The sequence below is a fragment of the Crotalus tigris genome, unplaced genomic scaffold, assembly GCF_016545835.1.
Source record: "Crotalus tigris isolate CLP2741 ecotype Arizona unplaced genomic scaffold, ASM1654583v1 scf7180000023617.9722795, whole genome shotgun sequence".
Classification (NCBI taxonomy): Eukaryota; Metazoa; Chordata; class Lepidosauria; order Squamata; family Viperidae; genus Crotalus; species Crotalus tigris.
This window is the reverse complement of record NW_024100081.1, coordinates 6,323,648-6,345,899: the sequence shown is the minus strand read 5'-3', so window position 1 is coordinate 6,345,899 and position 22,252 is coordinate 6,323,648. Positions and strand designations below refer to the sequence as shown.

Sequence of the window (22,252 nt, the reverse complement as noted above, 5' to 3'; positions counted from 1 at the left end):
ACTAAAATTGCTTTAAGCAATTACAGTATATATGTATTGGGAGGAAGGGCAATTGAAGAATATTTGTCAGCAATTCCATTCAAAATGTAGTTGAAGACAAGGATAAGAAAATCTGTGAAAATGCTAGTAAATTATTGTGTCTTTTAAGAAATCTGAACTGATAAAGAAATATAGACAGTAAACAAAATTAGGAAGTAAATACAAGCAACCTTTCATACAATTTATTTAATGCTCCAAAAGCAAATTCCCAGAGTTTACTTAATTTACTTTATAACATAACACAAATCTATTCAAATCTACAACTTTTGTAAACATTTGGTTTCAATATAAAATTTGAATTGCTATTGTTCATCCTGTAAATCAGTTAAAAATATGCATCTGAAGCCTTTCAGAACCCAACACTAGACACTAAGCTTAACTAGGAGCAATTAATCAATTATTTGCTCTCCATCTACCTTGTTTTTTATTATCAAAACATCTATGTTAGTGATTAATCAGCCTATAGGACCAGAAAAAAAATATAATGTTTACTTTATACATTTTAGGACTCATCCTTCCTTGAAATTGCATACAATTTAACTCTCAACTTTGAAATTCTAATAGCATGGAATTTATATTGGCTTTCAACAAAATCTTCATATTTCTTGTTTTCTTCCTTTTGCAGGCTACCACTCTTCTTACACATATGCTCCTATCCAACTTATTGTACTTATTTGTAAATAGATAAGGACATACAACTGAATATTACACATCAGTTCCTCTTGTTCTGATTGCCAGATCTGTGTGCATAATCCTAATAAAAAAATGTGACCGTCAACTGCTCAGATGAAAAAGCAGTGAAGGAGATAAGATTTTCACTCCCTGGCTCCTTTACCCCTATGAAATAACTAACAGATTGCCTTCTGACAATCTCAGGCATAGAGCTGAAATAAGCTGAAGTTTTATTTAGTTAAATGTAAAGGTCAAATGTACAGGACTGTACTTTTCTTTTATTTAAATGGCTCAAATTTCACTTATTCTGATACTCTTTTACAATGTTCTTTTATGCTTTACTATGATCTATTTATATAAGTGATAAAGGGATAATAATGCAGGCTTTATTTATTATGCTATTGCATATGTTTAGCTGGTTTTACCTTGGTCAACAAATTCAGTTCCCTTTACAACCATCTTCTTCAATCTGACGCCCTTCAGATGCATTTGTACTAACCTATCAGAATTTCCTAGCCAATATAGCCAAATTTCTTGAATTTGGAGTCACAATGTGCCTTGAGGATGGAGATCATTGTTTTAGGTAGTTACAAGTATGAATAAAGTTGTGCCATATACATGCAATTTCAATTAAACAAAAACTATTAAAAATCAGCGAAAACCATTTCAAGGAGTATTACAATATATACATATTAAATTGCACAATACTCCATTCATGTACATTACATATTTTAACCTACAATCTTTGCAAACAATACTTTGGCTTAAAAGGTAATAAATGTAGAAAGCATCCAGCATCATGGGAAAATAACCCCTACTTTCTTTGAGATTCAGTCCATTATAGGGCTTCGTGCTTCAAAATAAGATAGGACAAAATTTTTCTATTTGTATTTTTATGTTAAGCATTCCACGTGGCTGAATAAGAATGAAGACTCTATATTTAATAGCTTGTTTTTGCAAAATAAGACTTGTGATAAATCAGTGAATAATGTGTCAATAGTAACATTTGTAAGAAAAACATTTTGCATCCTTTCATAAAATTAATTGGCTGGAAGGAGGATTGATCATAATCATCCATTTTAAACAGAAAAAGTGCTGATATAACTTGCTTCTTATATTTCTTCTGAAAGATATTTCTCTTTAGTGATTTATGATGAGTGAGTGTGCTTAAGAGTTGTATGGGTTCTCTTCTCTGGTTTGTTGGCAGCTTGATTGTTCCCTTGGATCCGATGGTAGGAACATCTATAGGGAATTGCTTTTTCTTTCCTGTCAATAGGGAAAATGCACAAGGTAGATGAGTAATTACATTCTACATTCGATGGTAATCTGTTGGCAAAGTTAAACTGCCAACCAACATCGTAATTGTTTCAACACACTCAAAATAGTCTTTTAATTTCATAATCAATGAACATACAACAAACACCTTAAAATTATGCAGGACAATGCCAGTCCGCTACAGATTGGGTTTCTATTTGGGCTGAAAGAATCTTATATGCTCACAAATAGACGTGAAGCTCTTGTTAATACATTAAATATTCAGCATAACAGGCTCCAGTTTGGTGGACTTTAGATACAACAGCCAAAAAATTCTTCTGGACATTTCCCCAATATCCATTATATCTGAAGTAATCCATAAATCCATGAAAATGATTCAAATAAACACAAATGATGTAGTTTAAATATGTATGGATATAAGGGACATTCAGATTTAACATTCTGTTGTTGAATAATCTGAGTTCTCACTTGAGGACCAAATGGCTAGGCTTAAGTTATTGCTTTGCATTGTCACCCCACCGAAATCAGTATCTTATAATGCCTTTCTAAGTAATGAATATATAATAAACAACATAACAACATAAATGCACATACACAGAGAACATCCCCCAAAACATCACAGTTTGTACTATTATTGGTATATATTTTTTTCCTTATCAAGTCCATTCTGAGTTGGGATTAAAAAAAAAATACCTGGCAGCTGGATGACTATGCTTAGGTATAAACACAAGATAAAGTATATCACTTCTAGCGTTATGAAAGTGTGCATTTCTTTAAGTATGACAATATAAAAAAATGCTGGAAAAAAATGTATAGGAGCAAAATATAGGATGGCACACAAGACATAATAACTGCTACCGTCTAATAAGTATAAACTCCTGAAGCTAAAAATTAAGGGAATGTATAAAATAAAATTGTAAGTGTGGGGATGGTTACATTAGAGAAACTGGATGCTCCATAACATGCAGAAATAATTTTAAAAGAACATTAGGCTTAAAAACATAGGGCAATCAGTTTGGCTGAAGTCTATTGACAAGGGACAACAAGTCATAAAACTTCGAGAATATCACCATCCTGTTATGAGGTAACAGCTGTTTTCCCAGAATTATTAGAGAGGCAATAGAAATTTATAAACATCCAAATAATTTAAAAAGGGAGGAAAGTTATCACTTACGTGGCATTTAGTAATGACTGATTATGGGTAATTCTGCTCTGTTGAACACAGGCAGGATATAAAGATGTAACATCTGTTGCAAAGTTTGGTTTCAGATATACTCTGCAGAAGCTAGCAAACTGGCTAGTGAAATACCAGCATATATCTAGTGTCTCAGGTGTTGTTGTTCAGAAATCATTTCACCAATAGAATGTTTTTATGTGAAACAGAAACCCATCCTAATTATTTAATCAGTTCCTGCTTATTTGTCTACCATACTTCTAAACTACTCAATAAGCTCAGGTGTCTGGATAGTGCACAAATCAGTGAGAAACGTACTATATAATGTAGAAATTTTGGAAATATTTTGACTTTGAAACTAATATAGTAGTCAAGCTCAACAGCAATAATAAGGCAGCATGTAAACTCACTATACTGTAATATGCTTGAAGTAAAATGGAGATTCCAGCAGCACAATAAAGAATTTTTCAAAATGTGTGGGAAAAAGAAAAAATCTTTACTAGCACTCAACAAAGCCTATAATACAGATCCACTTAGCTACTCTTGGGAATGCATTATATAAGTGGGAAACAAGGGCAATTTATTAATTCGGCATCAGATTCACAAAAGATACAGCACTTCTAAGACTGCTTTACGATTTCATGTAGGTTTCATAAACATGCTACTTTTATAATTCTTTGTCCTTCATACTGGCAAAAATAGACTTTTCCTTTCTTCCCCCTAGCTTATACAGAACAGCTGGTAAAATTAGGAAAAGAGAGAGTTCAAAATTTGAGAGTAAAAAGTAGAGTTAAAAATCTTGTTTCAATTTTTATATGAACATGTGTGCCCATGAAAGGAGGGTGTAGGTAGTCAATCATTTTTGCTCTTTATCTCTGAGTGTGTGTGAAAGGGAGTGAGAAACAGATTAGTTCTTTTGCTGGAGATGGAGCTTTACACTGTTGAAAGTTGAGGGTAGTGCATTTTTTTGGAATTCCTCCCTTAAATAAGGAACTATTTGGTGGCCAAGGCTTCAAGTACGGACAGATCTGTAATCAGGTGTTGTTTTGCAGAAGACCCCATGGAAATGAGAATTTAGGGATCCTTTTCCTCCCCCATTGAAATGTTGAAAATCTGTGGAAAAAACCTCAGCCCAGCCTGAACAAGACATTAAGTCAGTCTCCCAATTTACCATCAAGGAAACTCAAGCCAATGTTTCTGGCCATTAACAAGCAATCAGTTTAAAACAGGATGGACAGCCAACATCCATAATTCCTAATTATGTCAAATGCCTTTCCCTGAGAGTCCCAAAATTAATTAAGCAGAGCTCTGTAGGAAGGTTCTTGTTTCTGTCTGGCAGTTTAAAGTAGTAAACACACACAGGAACACAAATCAGGTAGCAAAACAGTTATTGACAGGCAGTTGAAAGAAAGGCAGGCCAAGCATGACCCACAGAAGTGCATTTTACCTGTTCAGAAACTGTTAGCTAGGGTAATTAAACTGGTGGGATCCGGCAGACAAGAGAAAATCAGAACCATGATTCTTAACGGTTAAGATGCTCAACTAGGACTGAGGAGACCCACATTCAGCTCCATCTTTAATCATGGAAGCTTTGCCTAACTTATCCAATTAGTTTGTTCAGAGAAAAATTGGGACTCTATTGTAGGTTATCTTGAATTTCTGGAGAAAAGGCATGATATAAATTCAAATGTAACAAGGGAAATAAAATGAATGCTAACGTTTCCTGAAATTATATGGGGATGTAGGATGCCAGCACAATAAAATACTGTAATAATCAGTCCTCCATATAGTTCCCTGTATAAAAAGATAAGCTGGAGAAAAGAATCAGAGAATTAGATGTAATCTGTAGAATTACTTCTTTCTTCCTCAACACTGTATATTTTGTACTGCTGGGGTGAGTAGTTTTCTTGGCCAAGCTTGCGGAGTTTTAGGGATTGCATAGTTGTGATGGGCAATCACATGTGGCTGTTCGCTACTAAAAATACTCTGTGAGCAGGCATCGTTGACAATAGAGGTTCTCTGGTTAAATGGAGGAGCAGGATGGATGGACAACAGAGTTCAATGGTCCTTTTGCATGATCTGAGAAACAAACAACTGAAATGCTAATAGAGTCCACATTTTAAATGCCCACATATTCAATTTGGTTCCAAGGTGGGAACCAAAATTGCAATCAAACACCTGACACCAGATGATAAAAGTTGTGACAAATCCATCAAGTCAGGTTCATAACATTGAATTATATCACTATATTCTTGAGAATTTATTTATTACCAACAAGATGGAATAAACACTATCATTTACTTAATAGAATTAAGGAAGTGGATTAGGACTGAACTAAGATTTTTTTTTTCTCACCCATCTCATTTAAGAACTGAATCTCTTTCTAAAAGTATTTATTGCAAACACATCTTGTTGCAAATATTTTTTTAATGTAAAGCACTAAAGAAAATATTTAAAATTTACAGAATCTGTGAGTCAGAAATTCTGGAGACTTCAGATATTTCATAAGGGAGCCTGGTATTATAGAACAGTAGTAATATTAGCTAAGAGCAAAATGTATCGATATACACATGCATGATTGCAACTTTCTTTTGATAAATTTATATATCCAATACTGCAAGAGATTCCTGTTTCCCATTAGATTGAGGGAAATTCAGTGTCATAAAATTGCCTGCAGAAACCAGACTTGACCCTGCCTTCTTTTCAAATTCAGTTCCAGCATAGATTACAAATGGTTGAAATCCAGCCAAATACTGGAGTTCAACACCGTCTTTGATTGAGCTCTTCTTGGACCACCTTAAGATACATTAGGACTATTATATCTGGGTTGCAAAAAATGCAAATGGCTATTAGGTAGAAAACTAATTCTTTACTGCCATCTAGTGATTGTCAAGACTTTTGCACTCTAGATTGGGTAGCCTTAGTTTCTATTGCAACACATTCCTGGAACGTATTCATCTGCAAGAAGGATTACTTTAAAGCAACATAGATAGGGCTAAAAACAAAATGGGATAAAGTACTTGAAATGCAAAGAAACATCACAAAGTCATTTCATCAATACCTGAATCTATATTAATACAGGTAGTCCTCAACTGACAACTACAATGGAGCCCAAAATTTATCTTGCCAAGTGAGAGATTTGTTAAATGTCCCATTTTATGACTTTTCTTGCCACATTTGTTAAGTGAATCACTGCAGTTGTGAAAGTAGTAACACGGTTGTTAAGTGAATCTGGCTTCCCCCTTTGACTTTGCATGTCAGAAGGTCACAAATGGGGATCACGTGACCACAAGACACTGCAACCGTCATAAATGTGACTCAATTGTTAAGCATCTGAATGTAAATCACGTGACTGTGGGAATGCTGCAGGGTCGTAAGTGTGAAGAATTGTCATAAGTCACTTTTTTCAGTGCTGTTGTAACTTCGAACGATCACCAAATGAACTGTTGTAAGTCGAGGACCACTTGTATTTGTTTCATATAAAATAAAGGGGAATAGGATGGTCCTAATGTAGACAACTATGCATGGAATGAAAACGGCTCCTGATGCTTCTTCTACAAGAGAGCAGTTAACCATCCATTTTTTTCTTTCCCTCCCGGCTGTGCAAAAAGCACATTCTACATTTAAGCATTTGCCATGCCATGCCTATACTCAAAATGTGGGGCTACATTGTTCCAGCCAACATTTTGATTGCTAAGCATTTGACAGGGTAATTATTGTAATCTGGTATTTTGGTGAGCCCTGCTGGAGGCTGTCCAAGCAATGCAAATCTCTCTGAATTCCGCAAATGGATCTTTTTCATTTAGCCCACGCAAATGTGTCACAGTTTAATGCTGAAAGGATTTTTTCCCCCTCTATCTTCAGCAGCAGCTACAAGAACTGAGATCTACATTTAAAATGTGCAGACACACGTAGGAGTAAAACTGGCAGATTATAATTATCAATTGACAAGGGGGAAAACAAAAATTAATTTCTGAAGCAAAACATATAATTTGCCTTTAAACTGTAGTAGCTGTTCCATTTCTTATGCAATTTGCTGCTGCACAAAATTAGACTTGAGTTGTCTGGGATTCCAGCTTCTTCCCCCTGCCTTAAACTATTCTGAAGTCTTCAGGTAAAGAAGTAAAGGGTGTTATTCTGGAATGGTTCCCTCTGTTCCAATTGCTTCCCCAATTTTCAATCCTAGAATACTTGTATTTACTGCCTAAGAAGAGTCTCTGTACCTAATAGTGGCTTTCTTTTCCTTTTACACCCCTAAATGAGTTTTTCCAGGGGATGTCTTAGGAAGATGAATGCTCATGCATAGTACATGGAAATGCAGAGATAACAATGATTGCTAGTATTGTTACTGATTTTTGTAGTGTTGTTCATCTCCAAAGAGTCCAAAGCTTCATGCAAATAAGAAAGAACAATAAAACAGTCTGATAGGCTGCATTAACAGAGGGATAGAATCAAGATCACGTGAAGTATTAATACCACTCTTCAATGCCTTGGTAAGGCCACACTTGGAATACTGCATCCAGTTTTGGTCACCACGATGTAAAAAAGATGTTGAGACTCTAGAAAGAGTACAGAGAAGAGCAACAAAGATGATTAGGGGACTGGAGGCTAAAACATATAAGGAACGGTTGCTAGAATTGGGTATGTCTAGTTTAACGAAGAGAAGGACAAGGGGGGACATGATAGCAGTATTCCAATATCTCAGGGGCTGCCATAAAGAAGAGGGAATTAAGCTATTTTCCAAAGCACCTGAAGGCAGGACAAGAAGCAACGGGTGGAAACTAATCAAGGAGAGAAGCAACCTAGAACTAAGGAGAAACTTCCTGACAGTGAGAACAATTAATCAGTGGAACAGCCTGCCTCCAGAAGCAGTAAATGCTCCAACACTGGAAGTTTTTAAGAAGAGACTGGACAGCCATTTGTCCGAAATGGTGTAGGGTTTCCTGCCTGAGCAGGGGGTTGGACTAGATGACCTCCAAGGTCCCTTCCAACTTTACTACTATTATTATATAATGGGGCGGGGGGGTATTTTTAAAGAGGCAGCACAATTCTGGAGCAATTTTACCATGTAAATGCCTATGAGAAAAAGCTTGTCCTCAATTTTTATTCAGCATATAAGAGCATGGGAGCCAACCATAGCTCTTTTGGGGAGATGATTGATAGCACAGTTGACAATAGGGTAGTCCCACTTCGAAAATGATTTAAAAAATGTTTTGAACGTCATGTGAAACACACATGACTTTTGTCAGGTTTCTTACAAGTCCAAAGCAAAGACACTGCTGCTTTAATCAAACCATTAAAATATAATAACTTTAATAATTACTGCATCTTTCATCAGGCTTGCATGAATATTGGAAAAAAAAGACAAGTTACTTCAGTGAGTACTGTGCTTATGTTAGGATTGAAGTACTGTTTCTGAATATATTTTGAAGCATAACTGATGATACAATGCCATTCAAGTCCACACAAACATTTCTTTTTGATTCCCAGCGTAGCAGCTTAAGAGCACTTTCCCAATATGCACATACAGACATCCATATGTTCTCATTCTCATACTCAAGTATCACTCAAAGTGGCTAAAAACTGGTAAAAGGGAAAAAAAAGTGAGCAGATACAATGGTGAAAATGAAAGGGAGTACAAAGGAGTACAGCTAATGGAATCATGACACAACAACATCACTCAAATGCAGTAGTGATGGTAGGGAGTTTTAGCAATGGTTTTGTCTGGGGTAGAAATAATTGGGAAGGTGGATTTACTGTTCCCAGTTATAGGTCAGCTGTCTCCTTCCTCCACTCATCTCGCAAAAAGGAAAAAAAGTCCAAATAAAGCATCAAATTAATTAAAAGTCACTTTAGCATATTTTTAACAAGATAACTCAGCAAAATCATGGTAATTTCGATGATGCTGTCAATTAGTAAATAAATAATGTGATACTTGCCTGATTTTTAGACCTTGTATTTAAGGAGCGGTTTTATAATCATGTAGAATGAGTAGTTTAGCAGTACATATGTTAACTGTCATAATTTCGCCAACTTTACAAGTATTCTCCTTTTAGAGCTAGACTTGCTATCATTTTTTTCCTTCAAAAATATTTGGGGCCAGACATTGTCGAATTAAGGAAAAAGGTAGGAGACACATATGATATTTTTCCAAATAACTTGCTGGTGTGGAATTTAATCCTCAACCTGAGAAAAGTGGTAGTGATGGTGATGGTAATTTGAAAATTTTTTGGATGTCTGTATCTTATACCTGCTGAGAAGTACAAAATATGCACAGTCTGAATATAATTCCTATAAAAGATAAATGGTAGCTTGAAACCAGAGAGCCAGTTTGGTGTACTGATTAAGGCACCAGGCTAGGAACAGGGAGATAGTGAGTTCTAATTCTGATTTTGGCACAGAATCAAATGGATGATCTTGGACCCTCTCAGCCCTGAGAAGGAGATAATGGCTGACAAAAGTGGACAATCACTCAGCAGGAGTCAACACTGACTCAGAGATGTGCGTGCTTGCACGCACACAGATACACACACACACACACACACACACACACACACACACACACGCCCAGTGCTCTTCAACATCTTCATCAACGATTTGGATGAAGGGATAGATGGGGAACTCATCAAATTTGCAGACGACACCAAGCTGGCAGGAATAGCCAACACTCCAGAAGACAGGCTTAAGATACAGAAGGATCTGGACAGACTTGAACACTGGGCACTAACTAAGAAAATGAAATTCAATGGTGAAAAAAGCAAGGTTCTACATTTAGGCAAGAAAAACCAAATGCACAAGTACAGCATAGGTGGCACCATGCTCAATAGTAGTAACTGTGAGAGGGACCTCGGAGTCCTAGTAGACAATCACTTAAATATGAGCCAGCAGTGTGCTGCAGCTGCCAAAAAGGCCAACACAGTGCTAGGCTGCATTAACAGAGGGATAGAATCAAGATCACGTGAAGTATTAATACCACTCTACAATGCCTTGGTAAGGCCACACTTGGAATACTGCATCCAGTTTTGGTCACCACGATGTAAAAAAGATGTTGAGACTCTAGAAAGAGTACAGAGAAGAGCAACAAAGATGATTAGGGGACTGGAGGCTAAAACATATAAGGAACGGTTGCTAGAATTGGGTATGTCTAGTTTAATGAAGAGAAGGACAAGGGGGGACATGATAACAGTATCCCAATATCTCAGGGGCTGCCATAAAGAAGAGGGAATCAAGCTATTTTCCGAAGCACCTGAAGGCAGGACAAGAAGCAACGGGTGGAAACTAATCAAGGAGAGAAGCAACCTAGATCTAAGGAGAAACTTCTTGACAGTGAGAACAATTAATCAGTGGAACAGCCTGCCTCCAGAAGCAGTAAATGCTCCAACACTGGAAGTTTTTAAGAAGAGACTGGACAGCCATTTGTCCGAAATGGTGTAGGGTTTCCTGCCTGAGCAGGGGGTTGGACTAGATGACCTCCAAGGTCCCTTCCAACTTTACTACTATTACTATTATTACTATTACACACACACAGAGAGAGAGAGAGAGAGGGAGAGAGGGAGAGAGAAGAAAAAAAATGTATAAACTAATTCAATCAGAATAGATTGGTTGTCCAGTCTTTTCTAAAAAAAACTCCAGTGATGAAGCACTTAAAATTTCTGAAGGAAAACTAATTGATTATGAGAAAGGCTGATTATGCCTATTGATTGAGCAAATATAAAGGTTTCTCCTTCATGACATCTCCCTGTAAATAATCTGACGACATATGCAATCCTGAAGTTTCAGCCAGTATTACATTTTTAATATGAAAAGGAGATCCATAAAATTGCTTGATCAGCTTTCCCATTCTTAAAGAATTTTTTTTTATTCAACAGACCTGGTTCTCAGGTCACAACCATAATCCTCAACTATATTTTCCAAAAAAACAATTCACATGGAAATTCATAGAAAACCAATGATAGAGTCAGGGAATCAAGCATGTGAGTATCTGAGAAATTTAAGTGTTCTTTCTGGAGACTTATTTAGGACAAGAAAAAAATGTTGATTCTAGAAAAAAAATCAACAAGGTTAAAATATTTCTAAAATTAAATGAACTAAGGAAACATTTTTTCTCTGAATAAGCTCTCAACCCACTTTTGGAATGACTTTTACAAAATTCATCTGAAAAAATAAAAGACGTGCTTATTCCATTTTTTTTTATTTCAGACGCAAGAAAACTGGTGGAATAAGAGTCTATAAAACCTGGAGAGCTCTGTAAATCTTAGCTAACCTGGCAAAGCATACTACTGTAAGTTTGTAATCAAGTTTAATAATAAAAATTGTTGAAAATTAAAAGCAGACAAATAGTTTTTTAAAACTTACCATGTACTTGAAACTGGTACTAAAGATCTCTCTGTAATGGCATTTAGTCTGTAATAATCCAAAAACGTTCGGGCCACATTCCGTCCTAATTTCATATCTGTCAGAGTTCAGTTAAGATTAATTATTTTTAAATTATTTTCGAAATCCAAAGTAACTATTGAAATCAATCACCGTGATATGGAACATAAAGTGTTTGTAGATTAATAATGCAGCAAAGGTGAAATCTTCAGAGATGAATGTACTAATTATCAGAAGCTATATAAAAACTATGGCAATTATTTTTATTCATAGAAATAGATTGTTGTTAATCTGAACATAAGATGCCCATCTAATTTGTACTCATTTTTATGATTTGGGCTCTTTCTGCTTCAGCGTCCAACAGCAGCAGTCCCCAACCTTTCTGGTTTTATGGACCAGCAGTGAGGGTGGCGATGGGGGGAGGAGAGGGGGTGGTTCCAGGCAAGCAACAGACGAGTGCGTCCTGGTTCCAAACAGTACTGGGCCACAGCCTGGGAGTTGGGGACTCCTGACTTACAAGGATTTATTGGTCTTACACATGCTGCTGTTAATCTCAAAGAAGTAGTTTACGATTGCCCTGTTTTTGTGTGGCAGAAAATACAGTTTTGCTAACTAATGATGCATCACGTATATCCATCATTTAAAGGCACAAACATTCAAAGGATTAGCTTTTTAGGAAGCAGTTTTTTTGTAGTCCCAAATGCGTTAAATTTGCCATAAATTCATTGTCAAATATTCTAAGACTATATCTTGTATTCTGTAATTTAGCACACACAACTAAATGAAGGAATGAACAAATATCAGAACCATTAGGCAAATGAAATGGTGCTGGTTTTTTTTTAATGAAGCAGAATACAGTATTGATTGTTCTGCAAGAATTGTTTACAATTTTGCATACACCTCTTTCTGAATAAAAATGTATTTTTATCAGTTCTAAAATCTATTTGTGAGTCATACAAAATTAATACCAGTAATTATCTAACACATTTTCCATAATTGGAAATATAACATTTCAGAGTTCCCAGATATCATGTATAATGATACCAAGTTTGAAATAAATTTTTCATTATTATTCACTTATTACTACAGGGATAACAAAACAAATTTAAGTTGAAATGTTCACATTATGGAGTTTCCCAGAAAGACCATGTTCAGCAAAATTTGTCTCCCCAAAAATAGTAATAATTAATGCTCCTCTCTGCTTATCATGTCATTTTGAAAGATCTGCATTTTAAAAAAAATAATCATTTATATCTGCCTTAATTGGATAATCCAATATACTAGGGTTTTTTTTTTAATTAGGTGTATCAGTTATTTTTGTTGGATTTCTACAACTACATTATTTTCTGAAATTTGTCTCTGATGTTGGCATTCAGTTTTCACAGCCACTATTTCTGCATATTGAAGTGGAAAGCTATCTTGTATTTCCAGATACAGCACAAACATTTATTTCTCATTTTAAGCATAATTTCATTGGGCATTGTCAGTCACTTAGACCTAAATGGAATAAACAAGTCTTTTTATAACAATGTAACTGCAGCTGTTCTGGAATTTTATTTCTTTATTTCTAGCATTTTTATCCTGTCTTTCTATGCAATATATACTCAAGTGATCCTATAATATTGTTTGCGTTTCTATGATAACATTGTTATTAAATTGCAATTTGCATCCAGTGTTCAAACGCAGATCATTTTCTCATGAAAACTGATCCATCCTGTTTGCTTTTCCTCATATGGGAGAAAAGACATAAGTGGATAAATAAGCTGTTTGAATGAAGGATTTAGTAAGAAAAAAAATAACCCTACAACTAAAGAAAACAAGACCTCTTCCTTCCACAGAGAGGTGCATCAAATTTCAACTTTTCTTTGGTTATGGTATGCATGTATTTAATTTCTGCATGGCATTTAGATTTTCCTTGATTCGGTTTCAGGTTTCTTATCTGTTTTCTCATCCAACTTCTCCTTATGATCTTTTCCTGCATGCAAAGAAATAATAACAATAATAATAATAATGTTGGAAGGGACCTTGGAGGTCATCTAATCCAACCTCCTTCTAGGCTGGAAACCCTATACCATTTCAGACAAATGGCTGTCAGTCTCTTCTTAAAAACTTCCAGTGTTGGAGCATCCCATGTCTATGGATCATCTTATTGGCTGGATTTTTCATCTGTACAGACTCTGAACAGCAAAACTATGAACCCCTGATAAAAGGTTATTACACTTTTTTCCCCTCTAACTGCTGGCCTCAATCTCCTATAAGCCCCAGCCACATGTCTGAGACCCTGGAAATGATGGGAGCTGAAGTCCAATAACTTTGGAGGAAACCTCTTTGGGGACTAGCAACATTTACTTTGCCATAGTGCTGTGATTGTTACCAAAAACTAGAAACAGGTTTTGCTAATTTACTAATAATTACTTGCAGTGCTTTAAAAAAAAAAAAAAGTGCCAGAACTCACACACGTCATACAACCCGCGTTGCCTACCCTACAAGATTCCATCCAAAAAAGGTGCTGGAACTCCATTCTGGGCGTTCTATGAGAAAAAAAGCCCTGATTACTTGTAGTTCAACATTCATTTTTTCTTTCCTCATCTGCTCATTCCACCTTGCTGTTGGTCGTCCTCATCTCTGTCCTTCCATTTAAATCTTTAGTCTGGTTTTGGGTACAGAATCGATTGTTTTCAATTGTTACTAGGCTTAATTGTGAACTAAAATACTTTACACAGGTTCAAATGACAATAGAAATAAAAAATGATAGCTCCCCCGTGGCTTGTTTGCTAGCGTTCCCTAAAATTGCTTTCTTCCTTATACTTGTTCACAGAGCACTTTAATTCTTAGTATCATTATAACTCTCGCAGTAACTATTAGCTTAATGTTGTACTACCATCTTTCCTAAATAAAAATAAATAGTTAGAAAAACAATAACCACAAATTCTTCTATACCAGCGAACTTCTTTCTCAGTTACTATGTTTCTTCAAGATTTTCTGAAAAAATACAGAGTGGGATAGAATCCAAATCCAAACCCATCCCTGTAAAGCAGTGTTTCCCAAACTTGACAATTTTAAGGCATGTGGACTTCAATTCCCACATTGCGTTGCTGGCTGTGGAATTCTGGGAGTTGAAGTCCTCATGCCTTAAAATTGTCAAGTTTGGGAAACACTGCTGTAAAGCTATCAAATGCCCACTTTTATCCATCTCAAGCAAGGGCACATATAATCTTGATCTTTTTTTTTAAATCCAAATTGTCGTAATAGTTTTAATTTCTTATGACATTTTTTCTATTTCTGTAATACATTCTAGTGAAACACTTTGGGGAATCCACATTTTGTTGCATAGTTGTTGGTTGAATATGATATTAATCTATTCCTGACTATTCCTCATAACTGCAGCTTCAAGAACCACACAGACAGCCTTCTTGTGGCAGTAAAAAAAACCTTTAGTTTGGAAATTGTTGGCATAGCAAATCTTTAGTGGCCAAACTAAGCATTGTAGCTTTAATAGCTCACTGATCATTTAATAATGTCACTGTGACAGAGGCCAGTGGCATTATGATCCATTGTTCCATTCATTTTGCCTATTAGAATCTAGGTCATTCTGCTTTCAAGGCTGTGGGTTGACTTTCCATCCTACTCACCTTCCATCTCTGTTTTACAAAGTAATCATAGTTACTGGAATTAATTATACTCTTTTCAATTCACATTCTCACTTTCTTAAGATCCATCGTGTTATTTCTATGTCACAGCAAGTGAGGTATTTACAGTAATAAAGGTTTGACAAGGGCAAATCCAGTTAGCAGCTATGTTCAATATTTTATATGTCCTATGGGGATTTCTATCAAATGGATTGGACCTTAATTTTATGTCTTTTCTAAAGGACAGCACCTCCGTCATCTTGAAATGCTATTGTCTGGAATTCCTCCAAGTCTCTCTCCTGAGAGGATTAAGAACTATGACTAGTGGGCTGAGGTTACTATTAGACAGAGCCATGAGTTCTTTGTTTCATGCAAGCAGAAGAGAGAGGAAGAACAGGGAGAAGAGAGCAAACATAGAGCACAGCTGTTCCATTCAACAAATCTGTTGGAAAGTCCCTTCAGGAATTAAGGAGTTTATCAAAATAAGGATTCTTCTCCCATGTCTCTCTCTGTGTTTGTTAATATGTAAAAGAAAAGTCTTTCTCTTTCTCTCTCTGGAACTCTGGAAACTTTTCTTAAATAAACTCTGTGCTAGTTTCAGTAAATGAGCATATTAGATCATTTCATTCACACTGCACTAAATTCTTTATAGAATGAGCCGAGGTGGTGCAGTGGTTAGAATGCAGTACTGCAAGCTACTTCTGGTGACTGCCAGCTGCCTACATTTCGGCAGATTGATTCTGACTGGCTTAAGGTTGACTCAGCCTTCCATCCTTCTGCCATCGGTAAAATGAGGACCCAGATTGTTGGGAGCAATATGCTGACTCTGTAAACCATTTAGATAGAGCTGTAAAGCACTGTAAAGTGGTATATAAGTCTAAGTGCTACTGCTATTCCAAAAGCCAAATAGTTTTCCCCACCAGGAGTTATGTGAATATTGTTTCAGCTTTGCAGTGCATTTGATATCTGGTATCTGGCTGTCAGTCCCTTAGTAATAGTTACATTCCATCATATTGTAAGTTCAGTGCATCCCACAGAGGTTTAAAGCAGGGGTCCCCAACTCCTGGTCCATGGACTGGCACTAGTCCATGGCATGCCAGCAACCAGGCTGCGCAAATAAGCAAAGCCCCATCTGCGGGATGCAGGCAACATGCAAAACCATGACCCCATGTAAAACCTTTCTCCACAGAACTGGTCCCTGGTGCCCAAAAGTTTGGGGGCTGCTGATTTAAAGTCTAAGACTATAGTACATGACAACAGATTTTCTCCTTCCCTTCCCTTCCTTTCTCTTCCTTTCTCTTCCCTTCAGATTATTTACTACATAATGGGCTATTTCAGCTATAGAGGAGTGTATATTGATTGAACATTTTCAATTAAAACAAGCACTATTTTTTAAAAGATTTCAGGTTTTGTCACAGAGCATAAAATAACTCAAGAGACTGAAGCTGTGCCCATTCAGTTGTTAGAAATAAAGAGCAAGAGGGGATGGGGTAACTACTTTTATTTTTAAAAAGAAGTTTGGAATTAGTTGTTAAACAAAAACAAAATCCCCATCCTTGTCTTTTTGCAACATTCATGTTATCTTCTGCTTTATTATTTCTGTAATCTACATAGAATGAGGAACTGTTTAATGGGTTGCAAAATCTACTTTTGGCCAAAGCAGAATTTATTCTTCCTCAAAGAGATCTAGATATGTCATGATTTTATCACCAATAGACCTACAATAGAAAAATGTACCTTGCCTATCTGTGAAGAAAAGTTTGCTTTAAGTAACCATCAAGCGTTCTAATATGGGGAGTGCAAGCAAAAATAGGAGTATAGGAGTACCAGGTGTACCAAGGTTGCCAGACATATGAACACAGAAGGACAATCTTGGCACAAGAGAAGCGAGCACTCCACAAAGCCAGAGCTGTAAATGCTGAAGTAACAGTGTCTACATTTCTTTGTTCAGTATGTGGCAGAACATTCCGTGCTAACATCGGTCTTATTAGCCACCTATGGACACATTGTTGATGGCCCATAACCCACAAGATGTCAAGGTCTTCATCAAAATCAATGGACGAACAACAACTACAGGAGTACGTAATTTTTCTTTTTCAGTCCTAGGAATTCACACTTGTATGAGTTAGGTGGCCTATAAATTTTGTTTAATAAATAAATAAGTTACATGGATTCATATATCAAGGACAATCAGTAGTTATTTCACTTGGAAGTCAAAGGCAAGCATTTGTTGGCAATTTTCTCAGTATTTCTTGTCATGGCTTATACATGTCAAGATAGGAGTAGAAAAACAACAGCTCAATATTAATCTGAAAATAATTATTGTAATAGTAAGGTTTAGTACAAGATGGATACTAGAATTGATGACCTGGACCTGGAAGAGTGTATGTGTAGATATGACAGAAAGTGAACAGAAGAAAGGGCTTGAACAAAAACTAAAAAGGATTGAACAGCATTGACATTTCCCAGAATTGTTATATAATGTAATCTGCAATGGAATGGTTATGCACATGGCCCAATGTTTGTGAATGCTTTGTAATGGGAATGGTCAAGAAATGTCACCTTTATTTGAATATGAAATCAAAAGGCAAAGGATGTCTACAAAAACTGCAGCATCCTTTTGTCTCCGCTTTTGGGTAAATTTATAATCCCAGGAGACGATGTTTAAACAAGATAGCATTTGAATCCCTTTGATCAGAATTTAGTACAAGTCCTTAATTATAAGAGTTCTAAAAAAGTAAATGTAAGTCAAAGGCATTTCAGTGAGCAGTTGAGGTTAAATTGAACAGGAGAAAAGCAAAAGAGAGTAAGTAAATGGAAATTGTTCAAAGGTAATTGAATGTATGTCTGAGCATTTATGTGTGCCAGCTAGCAATAAATACTCTTTGCAGCAAAGCAATCCAATATGGGCAAATTGAGAAAGTGCAGAAAGCAATCAAGGAGAGAGAAAAAAATATACGCAAGCTGAACTAAAGTACCATTTTGGGCCAGAACAGGAAAGGAGAACAAAATCCAGAATGGAGACAGTGAGTTTGCAGTACTCTAACTAATTGAAATTATGGTCATTTCAAGCAAGACAAGTGATCCAATTTTCCATTTTATAGTCAGACATACTTAAACACATTTCAGACTGTGAGTGGCTGGGCAGAAAGCCTGGAAAAATAAGGGCAAAACTACCAACTTATCTAATGAGCATTCCAAGTCACTAAGATGATTTGCAGTTAGAAAATAGGAGTCTTCACTGGCCAAAGGAAATGCAAACAAATTTCACGGGCTCTTTATAATAAATATTTTCAGTGGTACTGATTCTTGGAAGGCAAGGGTTCTTTTTCTTACTATTTAAAGAAAACCTCCAGTGAAGTAGAGTCTATCACCTCTTAAGACAGTTTGTTCATTCTTGTTTTTTGTCCAGATTTCTGGAACAACTCTAAACAATTCTTTCATATTGTTTATAACAATCCTTCAAATGCTTGAAGACAGCTTCTCTTCTCCAGGTTAAATCTACCCAACACTTCCTCATAAGATACAGTATTTTGGTTTTACTCCTCTGGACATACTCTGTTTTCTCAATATCTTTTCTATAATGCAGTGCCCAGAACTGGACACAATATTCTAAGTGCAATATGACCAATAAAAATAGAGAGGAAGAATTATTTTTCTTAATCTTGACATTAAACATCTGCTGATGTAGCATTAGATTGTATTTTCTTTTTTGCAGTGGAATCACATTGTTGACTCACATTGAATGCTTGTCATTCATCAAGATACCAACTATACATATTGTAATTGGAGTTCTGTGGTCTTAAATTTTTTAAGAAAGAGCAATACAAAGTTAAAAATATTATCAACTACGTGGAGAGAATAGTATTTTCAGAGAATTGAAGAGATGTGTACGCTTTTGTAGGGAGGAAAGATTTTCCTTCCTCAGATGCTACAAAATTCTAGATCTATGCCATTTCCACAGACTTATCCTCTTGTTAAATGTCTGCTGAGGTAAAATGAAAAATAATAGAGGTTGGTTGCTATTTGGTTATTACCAGCATGGGTTGCATTTCATCAACAGGTATTAGCTGCCAATCACACGGCTGGCTTGTTCAGCAACTTGGGACACTTTGATAATTTCAACAAAGAATGAAGACTCTATTTGTGTCCTTTTCTTGCTTTCTGGTCTCTCATTTAGAAAGCACACCATGAATTTGATCTGTGAAGAGAATCCTGCTAGGACCTGCATATTGCTTATGAAGGCTAAAGATTCAGTCCTGGCAGATATTGATATAAAATCGAGCCCCCTTGTATTTCCTCTCCTTTTCCACTTTTGCTTCAGCCCCAGCACAACCAGTCACCTTGGCTAGGAAACAGACTGCTTCAATCACAATTACTCTTCAATCACTGGGCTGTCTCTTTTTCAGCTCCTGTCCTTGATTTTGTGTATTTACAGCCCATCTATCAATTTCAAATGCACTTCTCAGTCAAGATAAGAATTAATCTTTCTCTCCCTTTCTCTCACCTCTTTTGACTCACATTTGCAGTAGAGTTCTCTATGAATTGTTTTCCTTTCTCTCATCAAAATTTTTCCCTGACTGAGAAAGTGATTCTCATATGCTATGCTCAGGTAGATGATGGGCTATATGATTATTTAATTGTTCTGGTGGCTTTTCTGTGCTTTCAAGCAGATACATCCATTTGAAACAGAAGTACAATATTAAACACCAATGATTATATGTGTCATCTCCATTTCTGTTCTTTCAAAAATAAATCTGAATAGAAAGCAAGTAGAATCCTTGTTCTGGAGCATTGGTGCATGGTTAATAAATATATTCGAGGGGTTCTCCATTCTTAACTTTATTCAGCATCTTCTCCACTGACCATGTTGCTGGGGCTCCTAAAAACTAAAAACTAGACAGACACATTTCTCCCAAACCAATTTATGAAGGGAGATGCAATGATTATTTGATAGTTATATTTTCCTGTTTTTTAAAATACATATATAAGCTATTATTATTTTTAAATATATATACAAAGATTAGGCAAATGTGAAAAAAACAGTGAATACAATATCCCAAACACATGATATTGGGAGGAGAAAATGTATCTAGTTGGAGAAATATGCACAAAAATTTGTGTCTTACAAAGCTAATCACAGGAAACATTACAACATGTAAATGTTAAAGTAGTATTGAAATATTCAAAATAAACATGCTGAAAAATCAGAAAAACAACTTCATGATACAAATTTGAGAAAAAACAAATTCATAGATCTAGTTTTTTTGACTTCAACATTTAACAAACTAAGTCACTATTTCTTATCAATTCTAATTTTCTAACAAAGGCATACTTCCTTCATATAACTGTGACTCCCTGGTTCTTTTTAAAAAATAATAATGTTATTAAAGTTTAAAAATGAAAAGATAAAAAATGAATACAAACTAACAGAAATATTAAAAGTAAAAAAGACAAGTACAGAGAAAAATGGGGCTATGAGAGGAAAAACAATAAGTAAAAATGCATACATACATACATACATACATACATATCTTCCCTTTCTTCTAGTAGCTTAACACCTTCTCTAATATTTCAACCAAAGATCTCCTCTTCTTATATCTCATTTCTTATCTATAAACAAATGATAAAGACTTCTCATTCAATCTTAATCAGCAAAAATCTATTAAGTTACTAGAAATATCAACATGTATATTTTAACCTTAATCAAATAAGTCAGTTTCATAATCCTTTTCCTTACTTTCAATATAGTAGCTTATCATTAGCTTTAAAAATATGACAGAAAAGGTTTCTATTTCCCATAGTTCATTTCATATTTATAAACAAATCTTTAAAGCCTTATCATTTGAGTTTAAAATGTAGCAGGAACAGCACCATATTGAAAATCTGAATCTTTAATTCCCTCGGATAGTGTCCCAAAAGTTAATATCTTATCGTTTTCTCTTTATCTCTTTGCAGAAACTCCTTCATAAGTTTAACATATACTAGAAATGATCCCATCAATATTTTAATCACCATCTTTAATCACCCCCCCCAAAAAACAAACAAAACCCCCACGCTTCTTCCCATATTTTAAACAAATAAATATTTAATACCATGCAATTCAATCCTGGTCAAGAACAAACTATTAAGAGCTACTAATGAGAATATCATACATATTTTTAACTTTGGTTTAATACACCAACTTCATATTCCTTCTCTGTGTTTTTTTAAATCTTGATGTTTATTCCTTTCAAAAGCTGATTTCTTTTCATTTTCTCTTTATCTTTTCTTAGGAACTTCTTTATGAGTGTAACATATCTCTTTTATAAGTCCAAGACAAAATCTATTTCCTCTTTTATATCCATTTTTATGGTAGCAGACAATTTTAATAGAAATTTCTAAGTGTGTTGTAGCAAAATTCCTTGAACTTTTCCAAAGTTAATATATTTTTCTCCAGTCTGTATTAGTTAATCTCTTCTTGTTTAATTATAATCTTTAACTCTTCCTGGTTGCCTCAGATGTCCAACCTAATGTCTCCTCTTATGTTTTTCTCTAATCTACAACATTTTCCACAGGAGGATTCTTACACTTAGATTCAAAATATTCATATGTTTTTAATAGGATTTTAAACAATGCACAGGAAGGAGTCTTATAATTAGTTTCAAAGTTTTATTTCCAATCCCTCTGGCCCATTAGTCCATTTAAAACTATCCAAAATTAACATTCTGGTCACCTTATCCTGTTTATTAGATAGTAAAATATTTTTTTTAATTCATAACTTTATATGAAACTTCTTTCACTGAGGATTAAAGGAGAATCACCCAATGTGATGAAACTTGAAGGTTCTTAGTTTCCAACCCATTTCCAGAAGTGATTAAGAAATGAATTGGGTAACCCTGTATCTGTTCGAAATTGCTTTGCTATTTGGGCAAAGCTGATGTTCCCCGAGCTCTAGGACCACCAGAGACCATTGTTTTATGATCTCCTCGTAGGGAGCATCTGTAGCGGGTGTTCATGAGTGATCTCCTTTATCTGGGGAGGAATTTTGAGGTGATAATCCATTCACCAGTTGCTTGTTCTGCCATAGTTAGCTCCGCAAAAAGTAAAA

At 35.4% G+C, this 22,252-nt stretch overlaps 1 protein-coding gene across 1 annotated transcript in view; it reads right to left on the bottom strand.

Moving 5' to 3' along the window:
• Nucleotides 1-228: 228 nt before the first annotated feature.
• Nucleotides 229-22,252, bottom strand: part of AGBL4 (ATP/GTP binding protein like 4) — an 891,909-nt gene continuing 869,885 nt past the window's right edge. Inside the window, exons 12-13 of the mRNA XM_039319949.1 lie at nt 11,516-11,612; nt 229-1,977 (exon numbers count right to left, since the gene is read on the bottom strand). Coding sequence (XP_039175883.1) covers nt 1,860-1,977; nt 11,516-11,612 — 215 coding nt within the window. The 3' untranslated portion in view covers nt 229-1,859. The remainder of the gene's footprint in view (nt 1,978-11,515; nt 11,613-22,252) is intronic.